General features: G+C 51.8%; 1 protein-coding gene across 1 annotated transcript; it reads right to left on the bottom strand.

Annotated features, from left to right (window-relative positions):
• Window positions 1-9,941: 9,941 nt before the first annotated feature.
• On the bottom strand, window positions 9,942-12,256 carry OLIG1 (oligodendrocyte transcription factor 1). Its single transcript, XM_058731905.1, has one exon. The coding sequence runs from the start codon at window positions 12,133-12,135 to the stop codon at window positions 11,320-11,322; it is 816 nt and encodes a 271-aa protein (XP_058587888.1). The 5' UTR covers window positions 12,136-12,256; the 3' UTR covers window positions 9,942-11,319.
• Window positions 12,257-19,854: the final 7,598 nt, after the last annotated feature.

Here is a 19,854-nt window from a genome sequence, read left to right as displayed (position 1 = left end):
ATTCATGGTCATTGCTAAGAGCCAGCTGTACGGGCTCACCCAAACGCCTGTGTGAGCCTCTTCCCAGCTCTGGCTTCAGGGACATCTCAGCGGTGGCTTGGACTGAGCCATGGTGGGAGCCTTTACACCAGGGGAAGGAGCAAACACAACAAAACAAATCAGGGCTCGGTTTTCTTTCTTTCTTTCTTTCTTTCTTTCTTTCTTTCTTTCTTTCTTTCTTTCTCTCTCTCTCTCTCTTTCTCTCTCTCTTTCTCTCTCTTTCTTTCTTTCTTTCTTTCTTTCTTTCTTTCTTTCTTTCTTTCTTTCTTTCTTTCTTTCTTTCTTTCTTTCTTTCTTTCTTTCTTTCTTTCTTTCTTTCTTTCCCAGAGAGTCAGAGCGCACCAATGGCTCATATACCAGACAGCCAAGTGACATATGTCAACTATCCAGGGGAAATAATTAGTGATTTCTGCAAAAGAGGTTACTGAACTGAGTTGAAGGAAGGACAGAGAGAGAGAGAGAGAGCATGAGCAGGAATGTGAGTGCCCATGAAGTCTGGATGTATATTCGCAGGGGTAAAGACAGCTGAGAACAGCACTATCCAATAGAAATATAATTCAAGCCACATACGTATATGGAATCTTCTTTCTTTCTTTCATTTCTTATTTTATTTATTTATTTATTTATTATTTATTTGTGTTTATTTATTTATTTTTAAGAAAGAGATGCAGGGCTGGCACATGAGGAAAAAAAAAGAAAAGCTCAAAAGCACATCACGTGTCCTCATTCGTTTTACTTTCCAAGTGTCTCTTGTGCATTTAAACATCGTCTTTTAGGGTGTTTGGGTGGCCCAGTCGGTGAAGCTCCAACTTTGACTCAGGTCATGATCTCACGGTTCATGAGTTCGAGCCCCGCCTCAGGCTCTGTGCTGACAGCTCACAGCCCGGAGCTTGGTTCCGATTCTATGTCTTCCTCTCTCTCTGACCCTCCCCCTCTCACGCTTCGTCTCTCTCTTTCTCTCTCAAAAATAAATAAGCATTTAAAAAATTAAAAAAGGAAGCAAAGAAATATTCTGAGGTAGAAATCGTGTATTAGCCATCTTGGCACCTGTGAGCTATTACCGTGCTGTGTGGGGCATGGGCTGGGACCCACTGCCTGTGAATCTTGTTTCAAAGGCTTTTAATACTGTTGCAGTTGCTGTGAACCAGGGGAGGTCGTCTGACCTAGGATGGCCAAGTATAATTCACAAAGTCTCATAAGGGCTCTTTTCAAATTGTGTGTGTGTGTGTGTGTGTGTGTGTGTGTGTTCTAATTTAAAAAATGAACTTAAACCAGTTTTTTCTTGGGTGGGGGTGATCATTCCATTGGAAGAGGCTACTCGTGCCCGCATTAGAACCAAGCATGGCTCTTTCGAAAGCCGCGGCAAACATTTTTCAAATGCATGTGTTGATTTTAAAAATCTGACCTGTGTAACATTGACTGCATTCAAAGACTCGCGGACAACCACGACATCAAAGATTGGCTGTCTATCCCTTGTCCTGCTGAACCATCTCCCAGCGTTGAAGGTTTGGGCCGGAGTGTGTAAGGATCAGGCATTGATTGCTCGGAAGACAAAACACCTTTATGTTACCCAGTTAAGCACTGGGGTGATGTGGGATCGTGTTCCAAGACTCCTTATGTTTAATGTTCAAATGTGCTCTGATAGGGCCACCCCAGGACTCCCTGCATGGAGTCACCAGGCTTCCAGGCCAAGGTGACACCCCTCCAGGGGGGAAAAAGCCAGGACTGAAGACCTGGGCCCAGCCCAGGGAGGTGCCCCCTCCCCGCAGGGCTTCAGACATCGAGGCTGGAAGTTCTGCTCAGCGGGGCTGACCACAGGGCACCGGCTCAGTCCAGCTCCACACGCGCCTTCCCCCTTGTTGGGCTGGATTCCCTCTGCTGCCCTCCACTGTCGACCCCAAGCCCTTAGCACAGGCCAGGCACCAAACAGCATGCCCAATAAAATGCTCACTAACAGTGCTGACCACTATTGCTGCGGCTGTGCTCACGGGCACCGTTTAATCTGAGGAGGTAAGCACCACTATTGGGCCCATCTTACAGATGAGAATATAAAGGCTTAAAGAACTCATGTATAAACCTGCACAAGGGAACAGACAGCTAGGGAGGGTGGAGCAGGGATCAGAGTCAACGCTGCCCCTTACACCCTTGTTACCACACCCCCACCCTGGGATCCAGGCCAGGGACGACACTGTGGCCTCGTGGGTGACATGGGAGTGGCCTTTGCAAACGGGGAGGGGGTCAGGAGGCTTGCCTCCATTGCTGTGCTGGAGTCTAGGGGAAAAAAAAAATCAGGGACGCCGGTCCTGTCTGTATTTAAGCCTTTCATATTTTGTTCATCATGTATTTCCGCATCAATTTTGATTTTTAAAAATGTTGTGTTAAAATATTCTTTACTGTGTTAACTGATTTTTTTTTTTTTAATTTTGCTTTCAAAGAAAGTGCCACACTGGCCCCACACTAATCTGGCCCTCCTTGTTTCTCGATGCTGTAGTTCCTCATAAGGCCGAAGTAGCAAAAAGCAGGTCTAATCTGTATTTCGCTTCGTGAGACAGGTTTGCTTACTGAGAATATTTTGTCTGTCTGTGCGTTGTTGACCGGTTGAAGATGGATGAATGTAGGTAATAATTATAATGTATATTATAAATACGATAAGAAATAGATGAAAATATTATAACTATAATATATATTACAAAGAATTATAATTAATGAGTTTGAAGCAAACATAATTACTATTGAAAACTCAAATATTAATAAGACTTCCTTCCTTCCTTCCTTCCTTCCTTCGTTCCTTCGTTCCTTCCTCATTTTAACCAGTGCTTCTATCGAGGCACATTCCTGCTCTAGAAATCTGCTTTAGGCACCATCCCACAAACACAGACACTATTCTGAGACCTGATGGCCGTCCTGGCACCCTGCAGGCAGCCACCGGGATAACTGCAGAGGAGGCCTCCTCAGCCCCACCCCTGTCTCACTGGCGGGAAGGGCCAGCACCTTGCAGGGAGACTATCCCAGGCCCAGCTGAGTTCTCTTCAGCCTCGGTGCCCAGAGGATGACTCAGTCAGTGATTTCATTCACCCAGCCTGGTGTTTATGCCACTCGCCACAAAATGAGTTGATACTGTTTGGAGCTGTCCTGAGCTGACGCTATGCAGGGCAGGGGGGTGGGGGGTGGGGGTGGGGGTGGGGGGTGGGGGGTGGGTGGAGAAGCTCATCCAGTCAACTTGTGGCCTCTGTGACCAAAACAGCTGAAATGTTGTGGCTTCTGAGGGACTCATTGTCTACTAGTCAATAGGTGAGGAGGAGGAAAATCCCAGTGTCCTCCCTCCCCCTCTACCCTGGAGAAGCATTTTGGCCTCCGTGGAGGCTCAGCTTGGAAGGACGAAGCTAGCGTTGGATTCCATAGAAGAAACCCCACAAAGGACGCCAGCAGGTGCAAGTTACAGCCAGGAGGAGCTGGGGGTGGAGGGGGGCGTTGAGAAGACAGCTTTGCTCAATTCAGACAGATTTCTACCTGGCACCATCAATGCTGTTGCCCTGGGCCTATCCATAAATTGCAAGAGAAGACGGAAATGGTTGCGAGCCCGCCATGGCTTTCTACACAACCATTCACAGTATACAGAGTCACGTAAGTCACGTATTTCTAGCCAGTGGAATGAATTGCATGGGAAAGAAAGACCATCCCCATTACAACAGGAGCCGTGCTAACGGTTCACACGCAGTGCCCCATTTGTGTCCCATGAGGAGGGTCCTGAGACGACCGGATCTCAGAGATCCAAAGGCGCAAGTGGCCCGTTCAAGGTCAGGGGGCCGGCGAGTGGAGGGAGCACTAGTAAGGCACAGCCAATGGGCGGTGCACATCAAGGCTTCACGGGGAAGAGAAGAAAGGAGGGCAGGGAGGAGGATGGGAGAGGGGACCGGAATTCGATCGCCCTGGAACACAGCACGGGTTCCCAGGAGTGGAGGGAGAATGAAGTGATTCCTTTCTCCTGTCTTTCCCGTGGATGGGGGTCCAGCACCACCAGCAGCTCTGCCCTCGTCCCCCGCCCCCCGCCCCCCCCCACCTCTCCCACCCTGCTGCCCAAGCAGGCAGGTCTGTGATGGGAGCTAACGACTCTCCATCTGAGTTGCTGTGGGTCTGTGTGAATGTAAAAGACCAAAGGTCACCTTCTTGGTGCCCTCAAAGCCCTTAGAGCCATGGATTCCACGGTCACGAGTGATATCAAAAGTTGTCTAGGGGCGTCTGGGTGGCTCGGTTAAGCGACCAACTTCCGCTCAGGTCATGATCCTGTGATGTGTGCGTTCGAGCCCCGCGTCGGGCTCTGTGCCGACAGCTCAGAGCCTGGAGCCTGCTTCGGATTCTGGGTCTCCCTCTCTCTGCCCCTCTCCTGCTCACACTCTGTCTCTGTCTCTCAATAATCAATAAACGTTAAAAATTTTTAAAAAGTTGTCTAATATATTTTTTTTTAATTATTTTTAGGGGGGGAGTTTTTTTGTTTTTTTTTTTTAAGTAGGCTCCACGCCCTACGCGCGTCTTGAACTCACAACACCAAGATCAAGAGTCACATGCTCTACCGACTGAGCCAACCAGGTGTCCCTAAAAGTTGTCTATTAGATGGGGTGCTGCGGTGTCCAGCTTTTTTTTTCTCCACTGGCGGTGAGTGCAGTGAGAATTGTGGCTTTTACCTCCTGGCCACGACTGTCCCTGACGGAGCACAAGACTGTAAAGAGCCAGGACTGTGGGGGAAAAACATCACTAAAACTGCCAGGAGCAAGCAAATGAAACAGAACAAAGACAGTAATGACAGAATACTCCCCTTCACCGGTAAGGTGGAGGAAACGACAACAAATTATCTTCAAACGTTTTCTTTACCCATTCTTCATCTGCGCAAAGTATTTCTTAAGGTCTGAATTGGACGATACTTAACGATCACTACCGCGAAAAGCTTTTTTTTTTCCTTTGGTTTTGCTTTTCGTTTTTTGCCTGGATGCTCGCTGTGATGGAAGGACCAGGGGCACATAATGTGTTCAAAGGTGCAGGCTACGTGGCCACCGTCTTCTGCCCCAGCCACATCCCTGCGTCTCAGTGCTGTCTTTCCTTACATCGGCCACCACCAGAGCTGGAAACATTGGAAATGACTGTGGGCTGGGACACAGTGAAACCTCGCCATCACATTGATTAGATGCGTTCCGAGTAATATCGACCTGATGCAAAGCTGGAAGAGGAGGCAGGTGGGAGAACCACAGCCTTGACTGCTGAGGAGGAGGAAGGGAATTTAGGGAGGACAACCCACGGGGGCCGGGGGGCGGGGAGAGGGCGTCTCCCTCTTCCAGACAAATCTTGATTTCTTTCAGTGTCTGGCTTCTATGACCTCCCTCAACCAGGCTTAGCTTCCTGAGCGTTTACCTCCTCGTGCTTCAGTGTTCTTATCTGTGAACTGGTGTAATCCTCGTGCCACGAAATGAAGTCGTGCGTGTAAAATGCTTAGGCCACTGCTTGGCCCCTGATAAACACAGCGTTAGCTCCAGCCAAGGCCATTATCATGGGTATTCCTAGCTGTGATACGCGGCCACCTCTGCTATGAGCTGGTCTACCTTCCCACCTGCCTGCCCCCAGCTGAATGAGCTTCTCCTTCTCTCTCTCGTTCCCCAGATGAGTGTTCTACTCTGATCTTGTTAGTTTGGAGTCTCTTGGTTGTTACCACTTTGTCATTCTCTAAGGAGGTGCCCGGATTGCTTGGGACACAACCGCCCTTCCTGATCCCAGGGCTCCCCACCTCCAGCGAGCGTTTTCTCCCCAGGTCCAGTCACCTACCTGTGGCTGGTATTGCACGTGCCGCGCCCGCCGTCACGGGTGCCCTGTCCTCTATCCCGGGGTTTGGTGGCAGCCAGGGCTTACACTTGGCAAAAAAAAAAAAAAAAAAAAAAAAAAAAAAAAAAAAAAGATGCTCCCGTTGTTGAGAAAATCAGAGCCCATCAGCATCAGAACACTGAGCATCTATGTGGAAACCCTGAGGGACCCCACAAAAGAGAAAGCCCCCAAGACACCGTTTTCCCTTTCAGCCCGCTGGCCTTGCCTGTCAGGTGGCTGCTCCCTTGCCTTCTGCAAGTTTGCTTTCTGAAACCCCGATGACAAACATGTAACCATCAGATGCTCTCTCAAAGGATTTGCTTCGCCTCTGCCGCTCTCTGTCACCGGTCTGGGCCTCCCTCGGGGCTACGGGGCAAGGCTGCTGGAGAAAGTTCAGGTGACCGAACTGCGGCCGGGCACCTGGCAGGGGATTGGTCCTGCGGCTGCCTTTTCTGGATGCCACTCGTAGGGGTAGACAGAGAGCCGAGCCAGAGAGGCTGGAAATGGCCAAAGGCCACAGATTTTCCAGGAGGCGGGAAGAACGTGTTGGTCTCTTGCTGTTTCCGGGACATTCTGGTCCCAGCAAGGCAAACCAAGGAAGTAGCTTCTGCCTCCCCAAAGCAGGTACTGGTCCCTGGCTACCTGTGTGGCCTTAAGCCTGTCTCCTGAATTTCCCAGGCCTCAGGTGCCTTATTCAGCGGGGAGGAGGGTGGACAGATGACCCCGGAGTTCTCTCACTCCATGAGCACTCTGTGGGATTTAGAGATATGATCTGGCACTTGTGGCCTTTGTCCCGGGCAGGGGCCCACCTGCATGTTCTGTCCTCTGTGGTCATTGACGAAGTCTGAGTGAGGGAGAAATGCACTCCCTTTGCTTTCAAGCCAGGTAATCCTCCCCCCACCCCCCCACCCCCCCCCAGCATCAGACAGCCTGTAGTGTTTAAGGATGTGGACTATTGACCTGATTGTCTTGGGCTCACAGCCTGAGCTCTGGCCCTTCGGTATTAGCCAGACACAAAGGGGAAAGTTCTCTGATGGGGCAGCTAATCCCATGTGGACAGAAAGAATTTGGCTTAATTTCTGATCAGACATCTCAGCTTTTATGCTGGGCTTAAAAGGGACGGAATGGGAAGTGCTTGAGGCCATCTGCAGGGTCTCCATCAATAATGAGGCTCGTCTGTGTGTAGATAGAGGAATGGCTTTCTACTCTTTTTTTTTTTTTTTTTACATCTTCAATTTGGTAGGAGAAGCTGGGCACTGCTTGGGAAAAAAAAATATTTCCCTACAACTAAAATCTGCTTGATAAAAGTGAATTTGTAGTTTTGGAAAAAACACGCCATTTTTCAGACGTTTGCTCCTTGAGCCTACTTCGGTAGAAGCGGTGATCTCCTTATTGAATGCTTACCGAGTGTGCAGAAATGGAAGGGGTAGCGAGTGAGCCTGACGGTGCCTTCTGGAAGGGGTGCACTTTCCCAATAGATGTGCTCTGCGCCATGGTGAGAAAAGGCGTCGGTTTTTCATGGCTCTTCCTAAACATCACCTTGTTCTCAGCGAACATCACCTAAACTTCACCTTGTTCTCAAGGTCATGGAGCATTCTTGTGTGGCAGAAAGAAAAGCCTTTTCTCTTGCTGGCTTCTAGGAGGTCTGGCTAGCAGGCTGGGGCTCTGAGTATTGACCATTAACATGGACCCAGCCCCTCCTGCATACCAGGAAAGTCCACAAAGGCTAGGTGGGTGACCCGAACCAGACGGGCACGTGAGAGCAGTTTTGTCGATAATCTGACCTTTGGAAGATTGACGTGCTTCCCATGCTTGGAGTGGCCCTCTTCCTTCATGGGGACATTTACCGCCTAAGTCATATGTTTCTCAAGGTGACATTTTCATACCTGCCATAATCCGTGTCCCTTAGAGGAGAACATCTGTAAACAGACCATCACTACGGGCTAGGTCAATCCCATGGTGCATTTGGTCTGCAATTTACTGATTGCTCACCTGGCCTCCTATACGTATAACAACATAATGTCGCGGGGCCTCGTGTATTTACCCCTTACGTTTCTCTCACTCTGATCACTGCGATTGCGTGTTGGTGTTGGGCTGGGCGCAGGGACCCTTCGGGCAGCTAGTCACATGTTCTTTCTCATCTTGCTTCTGAGGCCCGATGTACCTTTCATTGAGGAGCCTGCCTTATTCCTTTTCATCTTTCCCAGCCTCTTCAAAGAGCAGGTTACATTGGTTCCTTCTCCAAAAAGCTCACTCTGGCTAAAATCAAGTGAGGTGGGCACATCAGCTAGCTCCCTTACACAGGGGACACGGCACTGCAGATTTGATCCAACAGCTCCACACTCTATAACATACATGTCTAGGCTTAAACACTGCACCTGCAATGTGCACCGCCCTGCCATAGAATTTGTTGAGAGGACTAACTCTGTGTTATTGACACTGTATGTAATCACCTTTTTTCCCCCGTTTCATCCTACGGGACTCTTGGATACTCACTGATGCCATTTTTCAGGATGTAAGCTCCCTATAAGGAGCGAGTCTGCAAATCCTGCTTGGTGCAATGGTTAATAGATGCTACGTGCAGGCAGATAACTTACATATTAAGCCAATTTATAAGGAGAGATAGGAGGGAGACCACACACCCGCTTCTCTGCCCTGAATGTTCCTGTGTCTTTTGGAAATGCTTTTTGGAATGATGATGGCATTTAGGTCATGGAGTTGGGACTGCGGGAAGAACTGTTTACTTCCAATCTCTCAGAATGGTTTGTTTTGGTTTTTTGTTTTTTTTTTCAGGGAGGACCTGATTTGATTTTGATTTAGTTGTTGATTTTTACTTCTCCTTTGGGACCTTGTCAAGCTGCAAGGTCAAGCCAGGACGGGCATTAAAGAAACAGAAAACCCGGATTCAAATTTACTTATTACAAAAGCCTGTTGACTTTTCTGATGGTGGAGTCTAAGAAGAATGAGAGACGCTTTCCCGAAATGGGTTGGTGAATACAGCTTCTTTCTCTCATGTCCTCTCCTGCTTCCTCTGTAAGGAAACAGACATTTAACTGAAATGGTGAGGAAAGCAATTCGATCTTTCTAGCATTCCGCACCCCCCCCCCACAACACGTTCTCCAAATGAATGCTCATCACCCCAATGTGTGTACATACCTCAGATAAACCAACATGGATAAAATTAAGTCACCTCATGGGGTTACTTTCATTTTCTGCAGGTTAAAGGGGACACCTTCTCCTCTCTTAAACCTCTGCCTTTAAGCAGTGGTTGGATTTCATCAACAACTACAAAATGTTTAAATATTGCATGGGAACAAATCACTATTCAAGATTCTTTGCAATATCACCAATCACATAGGGGAGCTTTTTCACCTCTCAGAATAGAGCGATGTCCAAGGTCATGATTTCAGAGGAGACCACTCCAAACTTATATAAAGAATGGGGGAGATCCCATGTAATACATGGGAGAGCCATGTATGATACTGTTTAAGCTTCTATCCACTGAAAAAGGTGGATTTTTGAGAAAGATGGTAACATACAAAATAATTTTACGATCAATGTATTTTTAAACTCATTTTTAGGGGCACCTGGGTGGCTCAGTCCGTTAAGCCTCAGGTCATGAGCTCAGGGGTGGTGAGTTCGAGCCCTACACGAGGCTCTGCACTGACAGCAAGGAGCCTGCTTCAGACTCTCTGTCTCCCTCTCTCTCTGCCCCTCCCCTGCTCTCTCTCTCTCTCTGTCGAAATAAACATATAAAAATGAATAAATAAACTCATTTTTAGAGGAGGAACTTGTAGTCAAGAGACCCATCTCCCAAACCTGGCTAAGAGCTAACTCCACCCACTCACCTTCGGTGGGGTCCTTAGATTTCTGCCTGATGCCTGAACTTGACAAGCAGTTGCCTGTTCATTGAATTATGTTCCAAATCAGGAAGCCAAGTTTAAAAACTCTGGAACCCGGTGGTATTTAACCACTGACTTCATCCCGGGTTCTGAATCCATCCACGCACCGGGGCATTTTTCTTAACAAACAAATTAGCGGGGAGGGGGGAAATGTAAGGTCTTTAAACATTTTATTTTGTGGATTCTTCACAGAGCAAGAAAACAACGTTAGAGATAAAATAAAATGCCAGTTAAATTCGGCTACTACCAACAACCAAAACCTTAAACACAGAATTCAAAGCAAGCTGCTGAAAGACCGTAAAATAATCTTGGGTGCAATAATTTGTTAACGTCTGTAACAAATCAAGACGGGTCCTCTATGCAGTTTTTCAACTGTAAAGCTGCGAGAAGGCCTGCCCAGAGCGCTTTTCAAGGACCCCTCACGCAAAGGGGCCGCCCAGAAAGCGCCATCCCGCCATCGCCGCCACCGCAGCGGGGACCCGCCGAGCCGCCGCCGGTTGGGGGGTCAGATCCTCCTCCGCGTCTTGAAATGAGAACGTTAATTAGCGATCGTGCTTTCGGACAAGACGGTGGGCGACTGCGAAGGGCCTTGTTACCTATTTTAGACCTATTTAGAGACCGCAGCCTGCGTCAAACGTGCTTGGTTTTTGTTTTTAAGCAAGCGCAAAGGTTGGTTACGCTACCTTTGGGGAAGGGGAAACAAACTGGTGAATCTCAAGTTCTAAACGGTCTTTTAAAGAAGATCCCAGGATTTAAGAGCGAATAATCTCCGCAACAAAACCCCTGGTTATGCGATTCGCAAAAATCTCACTCTAACAGTCAGGGTACAAAAGCGGACCGACTTCCCAGCCCAGCACCCCCAACGACCCTGGCGTTAGCATCGCCGCCTCCCGCCGCACCGCGAGGCCAACCGTCCGGCCGCCGCCGAGGGTCAGTCCTTCTGCTAAGCCCGGGACCGTCTGCATGGACTAATTGGTTATTCTCGGCTTCCTGAGGTCGGGCAGCCTTCTCTGACAGGCCTTGGCTGGTGGGAACCAGGGTGCCTGTGGCCTCTGGCTGGGGAGAAGGAAAAGAACTCTTTCCCTGCCCTCGGAGAGCGGCCACTCGGTCCCCTGACTTGGCAGGTGTCGCCTCTTTGAGCCTTGGCGCTGGGACCGGCCTCCTGACTCACCCAGAGCAAGCCGCGCTGTGCCTGAAAATCCACGCCACCCCCCACCTAGCGCACGACTCCCGGACCGGGGGAGACCGACGCTGGGCAAGAGTGGGGTTGGGGGCGCGCCCCTGCTGCCCAAAGAAGCTGGAATCCACTCAGAACCCCAGACGGCCCCGACGCTCCGTCGAACACCCGCTGGCGTCACTTTCATTTCCCCAGGGTGGGGGCGGGGAAGGGGGCGCCCCACAGTCCCTTCCTCTGGACGAGAAGGTTGGAAGTGTCCTCCGTGCCCCGCCCGGCTCTCCCCGGGTGCGGGGCGCGGAGAAGCGGGGCGGCAGGACGCCGGGCCGAGGTAGCGCCCCGGGCCCGGGCGGGCCCTCACTTGGAAAACTGTGCCTGCACGGCGGCCAGGCCCAGGCCGGCGGGGACGAGGTGCGGGAACTTGCAGACCGCGCAGGTGCAGAGGCCCGGGCCGGCCGCGCCGCCGCCCGCGCCGCCGCCGGGGAGCGCGAACTGGCCGCACGGCGGCTCGTCCAGCGCCAGCGACAGGTACTTGGCCGGGCGCAGCGCGTCGGGAGGCCCCACGGCGCCGGGCGCCAGGAGCACCGAGCCGGGCGCGGCGGCCAGCAGGGGCAGGCCGGCCAGCAGCAGGCGCGGCGCCGCGGGCCCGGCGCCCTCGCCCAGCGCGCGGCGCAGCTCCTGCAGCGAGCTACCCAGCAGCAGGATATAGTTGCGGGCGAGCAGCAGCGTGGCGATCTTGGAAAGCTTGCGGCCAGGCGCGCCCTGGCAGTGCGCCGCCGAGTAGGGCAGGATGACCTCGCGCAGCGCGTCCATGGCCAGGTTCAGGTCCTGCATGCGCTTCCGCTCGCGGCTGTTGATCTTGCGCCGCAGCTGCTGTTGCTGCTCCTCTTTGGCGTCCGCCCGGGAGCCGCCGCCCGCGTGCGCGCCGGGCCCCGCTCCGCTCCCCAGCTGCTCGGCCGGCGCCTCCGGCTTCTCGCGCGCCGCCTTGGGGAGGACGGGGGCCGTCGTGGAGGAGGAGGATGTGGAAGAGGAGGAGGAGGAGGAGGAAGGCGGCTGCCGGTAGCCCACCAGCTCGTACAGGGAGGCCCCGAGCTGCACGTCTCCGGGCCGCTGTGGCCGCAGCATGGTCGCGGGGGCCGCGTTCACGCGCGCCTGGGAAAGCGCATAGTACATCTGGGGGGCGGTGGGGGCGGCCGAGGGCGCCCTTCAGTAACGCCCCGGGGTGGGCCCTGCGGCAGGCCGCCCCTCCCCGCGGGCCTGCGCGCGGGGAGTCGATGGCGGGGCAGCGGGCCGCTTCCGACCCCTTTAAACCAGCTTGGGAACCTGCGGGGCCGCGGGTCGCTGGGCGCAGCCAATGGGGGCGCGAGGCCGGGTCCAGGCGCGCGCTCATTGGCCGCCCCGCCTCGGGCCGGCGCGGAGGTGCCGCGAGCCCGGCCCTGGAAGGTTATTGCGAGCGCCAGTGAGGGAGTCACAGGACGGGACCCCAGAGCGGCGGGAAGGGACCGCGCCTTTCCGGGTGAAATGCGGTGGCGCCCGGAGAACGGGTTGCACTGGTGAGGCCAAAGGTCGTGTGCCTACCCCCTCCTCCTCCCTGCCTCTACTTTATTGTGCATATTCGTTTTATTTAATTGCAGTCCTGTATAAACACAACACTACCTTAACCATGGTAACGTACACATAGTGTTGAGTCCGGTCCCATTGTCGGGCACCCAGGCACAGAGCTCTTCATCTTGCAAAACTTGAACTCGGTGCTCCTTAGGCAGCGAGTCCCTACCCACCAGTCTGCAGCCTTGGCAACCACCCTCCTTCTGTCTGGGCATTTGACCACTCTAGGTACCTCATTTAAGTGCAATCCTGAAGTATTTGTCTTTTAGTGACTGGCTTGTTTTATTTAGTACAATGCCCTCAAGGTTCACCCATGTTGCAGCACGTGTTCGAATTTGCTTCCCTTTTAAAGGCTAAGTGATGGTCGTGTGTGTGTGTGTGTGTGTGTGTGTGTGTGTGTGTGTGTGTACCATACTTTGTTTACCCATTTCTCCATGGAGGGACGGATGCGTTGCTCCCACCTTTTGGCTTTTGTGAATAATGCTGCGGCGAACATGGGTGGAACGTGTTTTTGTGGTTTTTGTGGGTTTTGTTTGTTTGTTTTTGTTTTGTTCTTTGTTTTAAATGAGTGATTTCCTGCCAGGTCTTGAGGACTAAAATCTGGGCTCAAGGACTAGAAGAATCAGAATGGCTGCAACTGGCCACTCCGTCTCCCCACCCTCGGATGGACAGATCTTTAAGGGACTTAGGAGCTTTGGGGGTCATCTTTCTTTCCTCCCCGAAAGGGACATGTATTCATCCTATCCGTGACTCTGCTCTCTAAGCCTCACTCTTGTTTAAGCAAAAACTCACACAGAAATCAGCCTCTTATCACAAACAAACAAACAAACAAACATCCACCTACACACTCGTATCTGTTGAGGGTGGGACTATATCTTCCTCTTCCCCGAATAGCACTACTTGGTGGCTATGAATATGACTGCAGCCTTTCGTCATAGCCTGGGGAAGAGGGCCTTGGTATCTAAACCTCTGTCATCTGCTTAGCCCCTGTGGCCATGAAAATCTAAAATAAAACCAAAGTAGCATGGCTTCCAGGATCTAGTAGTTCCAGGTGGCTAGAAGCCATCTATAGGACAGCACAGGCAGAGAACATGGAAGTTCACAGGACTTCACAGGAAGTCCTCTTGGACGATGCAATGTCCAGGGACCAGAAAGAAAATGGGCTCGTCCACCTTGATCCTCTTTGGGGCGAAAAGGGGGACGTCTGTCACCATGGGGACTATTTGCCTGGGCTTGCTGATTTCAGGGCTGTTCCCATTTTCTTCCACCAACATTTGCTCCGTAGGCTCACCCTGATTTCTGCTTCCAACCCCCCAGCTCCTGCTCTGCCTGTGATATCGTGTCCATGGATCGGTTCAACCCCAATATGACTTTCTTCTTGAAGCCTTGATGATGTCTCATGTTTTCCCCCCTCTCATCATGTTTTGACGCACCATCGATAGCATTTTCCTTGACCTAGGTTGTTAGGTGGAGATCATCTCTGCATTTGGGTGTGATTGTTTGGAGGGTGGGGACCGCATATTCTCTTCCGTATCCTTCCAAAGTCCAGCCCAGTGCTTTGCAACTACCGTGTGTCCAGGGGGGCGTCTAGGGATTGGTCTGAAATCTCTCCGGCTCACAGGCTGTCCCTTGAGATGTTCAGACTCCCAGCATGCTTTGATCCAAGAATTTCCTGTGGGTTTCACAGCGAGGGAAGGAACCTGGTAGGAGCCCCTGACCCTCAGGAGGCCTTGACTTGACAAAGTGTTGGAGAGGTCGCTTGGGAAGAGAGACGGGGGCCTGGGCAGGAAGGGAGAGACCAAACAAGTCACCTCACAATTTCCAGGCAGGTTAGTTCAGCAGCTCACTAATCATTTGAAAATCATTCTGCTTTTCGAAGCATTTTTACAGACACCTGATGATTCTCACAGGAGCCCTGTGAGCTGGGCATTTTTTAAAAAAATCCCTGCTGTAGGGGCGCCTGGGTGGCTCAGTCGGTTGAGCGACCAACTTCGGCTCAGGTCGTGATCTCACAGTTTGTGAGTTCGAGCCCCGTGTCGGGCTCTGTGCTGACAGCTCAGAGCCCGGAGCCTGCTTCGGGTTCTGTGTCTCCCTCTCTCTGTAACCGCCCCCCCCCCCCACTCATGCTCTGTCTCTCTCTGTCTCAGAAATAAATAAACGTTAAAAAAAAGATTTTTTTAAAATCCCTGCTATAGATGGTGTAACTGAGGCTCCCGGGGGGTAGTGGGTCTGTGGGGTTGACAGCATGCCTTCAGACAAGAGAGGCAGAGCTGCACCATTAGTGGCTGGCTTCTAGAATTCCCTCCAGCTGGATCAGGCTTCCAGCAAGCCAAGAGGAGGCCACGATGGGGAGGGTTGGCGACTGGGGTAAAGGATGGAGGGCCAAGCCTGGGCCGAGCCAGTATTGACGAGTTGATGGATTCCAGCCAAGCCTCAGAAGAGAGGGCTCACGGGATCATGAACCCTGACCAGCCCCCTCTGGCAGCGCCCATCTTCACCCTGAGGACCCCCTCTTTCCTGCAGCTGAGGTATCATCCTGGCACGTTCCTCCTCCGTCCACATGCTAGGCAGGGGCTCTCGGGCTTTCCCCTGCCAGCAGGAAGAGGAAGTGAATGAGAAAGGGAGATCTAAAGCCTGGGACAGAGTGGCCCATACAGCACCCTATACATCTCCCTTCCAGAGGCAAGGGCACCCCGGGAATCAAAGAGCTGGAAACACGCATGCCGCCCTCCCCCGCAGAGGGCCTCTCTTTACTGGGGGTGACCCTGAGGGCTTCCTTGAGCTCTTGACCTCACCACCTTGCTGTCTTGGGAAGGAGAAGTCCCGTTCCCTGGCCAAGGACACCGTCAGTCGGACATGCTGGTCAGTGAAGTGCTCTCCAGAGAGCCCGACAAGAGAGCTCTGGGTGGCCGTGCGGGCCCAGCATGGGCACAGGATTTGGCGCTTGTTGAAACTGGTGACTTGGATGGCCCCTTCTGCTGGACCGGAGCTCCAGTGGCATGCAAAGTGTGACAGCTGGCAAGGGCCAGCGAGTCATTATAGCTCCTGGCAGGGGCCCCGAGGGCCGTCTCGAGGGGAGGCAGCTGCTGTGGCCTCCCACATTCAGGACATACTTGGGGAACAACTTGCGTCCACCATAACAACCACTCTTGTCTTTGCCTAAAGGGGCCTTGTGTGTGTTTGTGTCGGTGACTCCTTTCGCCCCCAGGGAGGTGTGTGTGTCGGGCTTCCTTTTCCTTGCACAGAAACCTAAAAGGTCTCCCGCCCGTCCTCTAAGCCTGCTGGCCACCCCCGCTCTGGATCAAGAGGCTCGAGCCTTTGGCATGGCAGACAGTGGGGACCCGACCCCCTGTCGTCCCCGGGGAGACCGTCCTCTTGGAGAAGGTCAGCTGAGCGCAAAAGGTTTGTCTTTGCTGCAATGTGCCGTTTACGCTGGCTGGAGCTTGGACCTGCGATCCAACCAGAGCGCTCGCTTCTTAAAGTGCTACTGTCTTCAAAGACAGGCAAAATTCTTCGGAAAGTTGAGGTTTCAAGCGAGTTGTTGAAACCCACACCGTCACGATGAGACGTGGCCGCCACCGCTGAAGGCACCGTGTTGCGGGTTTCATCCCAACACAACTGTGCCTGGAACGTGGAAGACAGGGCTGGGGGGGGGGGGTGTTGCTGCAGGGAGAGGGGCCCTCAGCTCCTTTCTGGGTGGAAGAGAGTAGCGGTAGAGAACACGGGCGGGAGAAGGTGGATTACCCTCCGGTAAGTGTTCTTGGATGGAGCAGCGCTCCTGAGAGACGTTTCGTTCCCTCTCACCTGCGGACCATCTTGGCAGAATCTATGTTACACTTAGACACGGTTCAGGTCAAATAAAGATTCCTGCCGGGAAAGAAAATTGGGAAAGATAGGAATTTTGTTCATTTTCCAAAGGGAGCGCCTGTTGATCGAGCTGTTACGAGCTCACAGGATGCTCATAGTGACCTACCGTGTCATTGTCACAGTTATCCTCCCTTCCGGCGTGGAACCACGTAGGCGGTAGGACAGCGTTCTCTGTTCTGGTTAAAATGCCACCTATGATCACTGGGTAGTGTGTGTGTGTTTCACAAATATTATAGGAACATCTATTTTATTTTATTTAAAAGTTTTGTTAACATTTATGCATTTTTGAGAGAGGGAGAGGGGCAGAGCATGAGTGGGAGAGGGACAGAGAGAGAGGCACACACACACAGAATCGGAAGCAGGCTCCAGGCTCCGAGGTGGCAGCACAGAGCCCGACGCGGGGCTCGAACCCACGAACCACGAGATCATGACCCGAGCCGAAGTCGGACACTCAACCGACTAAGCCATCGAGACCTCCCAAGCTTATTTATTTTTAATAAATGTCATTTGAAGGCCCGATTTTAATAAACTTTACTACTTAAGATTATTTCTAAGTCTAAACTTGTGACTTTTCTTTTTGTATGTGGAAAAACGTTGAAAGGAAGGGGAAACAATTAGACAGCATCTGAGTATTTTTCAGACTCCTTTTTAGGAATAAAGGATTGGTTTGGCTGTTGGTGACAGAGCTCAAGCAGATGGACATATGGGATTTGGGGGTTTTATTGATTTTGTATTTTTTTTTTCAAACTCAGGGTGACCTAACAGAAATAGAAATCTTCATTGCTTTGGGCAGACCAAAAATATTCTCTGAGTCTCCCCAAAGTCAGGAGCTGAAGCCAAATGTTCCAAAGGCTTCCATTGATACAATGAAAAGAGACAATTTGCTTGGAAGGCTGTGGCTAATTTATAACACAATGTCCAATGTCATGGTTAGTTTTGTTGCAAAAATTTGGCAGTTGAACCTAGAGTCTCAGGCAGCCTGAAAAGATGCGAGCGGTTCTGGCCGCAGCATCTCTCGCTCGCTAGATGTTCCAAATGGTTCAAACAAGCCCTTTCATAGAGACGTGGGGCCAAGTGCGCTCAAAGGAATGAGGAAAACAAAGGTGGCTCTGAAGTCATTTCCCCGCACTGGGTGCAGCCATCCGGTTTCACTCTTTCCCCATTGAACGGGCAGGAAGAGTGGGGATAAAGAGAACAAATAGACCGATGTGTTTGGGGAGAGAATGGGGAGAGGCCGGGGCGCTGAGCTGCTAAACTTCCATTCTAGGGTTTCAGAAAGGAGTGAATGATGAATTATAGAAACCTGAAAGGTAATAAAATATGGGTCACTGAAGCGCTGAGGCCAAGTTCCTAAAACACCTGCAGAGACAGAAGGTTCTGGAAGTCAGTGTGGCCCTGCCGTCGTCCGGGCAGGCACCCTGCCTGAGGCACAGAAGGGGACTGTTCAGAAGCTCACCTGTTGTTTTCCCGTTGGCTCGCAGTCCTTCCCCGGCTGTAAGAGCCGGCGGCTGGATCTGACTCCAGATGAGACCACCAGGGGAAGAGAAAGATCTCTTTCTCTTAAGGAGACCGGAGCTGGGAGGCCACCGCCTTCCTCTCCAGAAGGCGCTCTGTCTGACCTGGAAATATTAGCTTGGGTGGTGAAGGCTATCCACGTTACACAGACACATCTCCTCTGCTATAATATTCCGAGGCTTTTCTGCTCAAACTCTCAGCCCCTTTATGTCTTGCAAAGAAGAGTCCTGAGCCTGAGGTTGGGGATAAGAGCCAGCTGCCTTAGCTGTACTCCTCTGAGCCTCAGTTTCCTCGTCTGTAAAATGGAAAGAATAGTATTTATCTCCTAGAGTGGCTAGAAAGGTTAGAAGGAAATACAAGTCACGGGCCTTGTCCAGAGTGGGGCACATAGTAGCTGCTTAGTAAAATGGCCACAGTAGCTGGTATTTACTGAGCACTGGCTACGTGCCAGGTACCCCCCAAAGACACTTCTTTTGTGCTTTTCATTCAGACTCAGGTGGCGTCCTGGTTTTGTGTCCTTTACGTACATGTTTTCTCTGCATCAAGGATCTGGGGGGTTCTAGCCCCTTCGGCCCCCGTGCTTGCTGAACACTGTGGATGTTCTGCTCGTGTGGCTCTGTTTCGGAGACACCGTCCTGGACCCACCGAACCAAAACGCAGCAACATCTTGCCGAAGGAATTACAGAAGTGTGACTTCAGTCTCATCCCAGACGGCATCCGAGAGAACTGTAGCAGGCACTTAGAGGCCAGACTACCTGGCTTTGGCTTGTGTGAGAAATTTGGACACAGAGACATGTAAAGATGAGGGGAAAGACCCTGGTGATGCTTCTACAAGCCAAAGAACACCGGACGTTGCCAGCAAATCACCAGATGCTGGGGAGAAGGATGGGACAGACTTGGAAGGAACGAGCCCTGCTGACACCTTGATCTTGGACTTCTGGCCTCCAGAACCGTGAGACAGCACATTTCTGTTCCTTAAGCCCCACCTCGTGTGGTACTTTGTTCTAGCACCAGAACTGACTGCCTAAGCTCTAAGGTGACCCCTCCTCTGGGGCAGTGGGTGGCCAGAGGCCAGGCTCTATAGTCAGACCGGGGCGGGGGGGGGGGGGTCTCCCGCTCAGCCTCCCCCTTACAAGCTTGTGAACTTGGGCAGGCTTCTTGACCTCCCCGTGCAAGGTTAACTCATTTGCAAAATGAAACTCATGATTATACTTCTGTTTACAGGCACTCTTTAAAGCAAAGATTAGATGGAGCCGAAATCAAGAGTTGGATGCTTAACCGATGGAGCCACCCAGGAGCCCCTGAGAGTCTGTGTTTCTAGTAAGCTCGCAGATGAGGCTGATGCCCGTTGGAAGACCGTATTTTGAGTAGCGTGTAGCAAGGACCAGGGTGAGTCACCTGGTCCCAACTAAGAAAATGAGACTATGTAAGAATAGCGTTTTTAAAAGGAGCTCTCTTTCCTCATCACTTGGGCACATGGACGTCTGGTGAGGTCTCCACCATGTTTAAAGCAAGAGCAAAGTTGGCTATGGAGAAAAGGATGGGGAATTGAGCAGGGGTGGCTGCCCTACAGCGAGGAGGTGAGGTGGACAGATACAGATGGATGGACCTGACACCTGGGATTTGTCCTGCTCAGGAGGGAGGTGGTAGATAGATGAGATGTGGGAGGGGCAGGGTAGACAGGACGTGGGTCAGAACATGGGCCAGGCCCTCCTTCTTTGGGGTCCTCCGCCCTTCACTCTGCCTGGAAGCCTCAGCCCCCGTCTTCTCAATTGGGCTCTTGGAGCAGATATGAACCTTCTCAGACCACCCATCCTAGTGGCAACCCCTCCCAATGGCCACTGTCACTCCCGCCTGCTTTATTTTCTTCCTGGCACTCGCCAGCAGCTAAAATGGCCTCGTCCT

Source organism: Neofelis nebulosa, chromosome 5 (assembly GCF_028018385.1).
Source record: "Neofelis nebulosa isolate mNeoNeb1 chromosome 5, mNeoNeb1.pri, whole genome shotgun sequence".
In the NCBI taxonomy this organism is placed as follows: Eukaryota; Metazoa; Chordata; class Mammalia; order Carnivora; family Felidae; genus Neofelis; species Neofelis nebulosa.
This window is presented reverse-complemented; position numbering and strand designations above follow the sequence as displayed.

What these genes read in the sequence shown, in the direction of transcription:
- OLIG1 (XM_058731905.1), bottom strand. Translation starts at nt 12,135, where the DNA reads ATGTACTATGCGCTTTCCCAGGCGCGCGTGAACGCGGCCCCCGCGACC.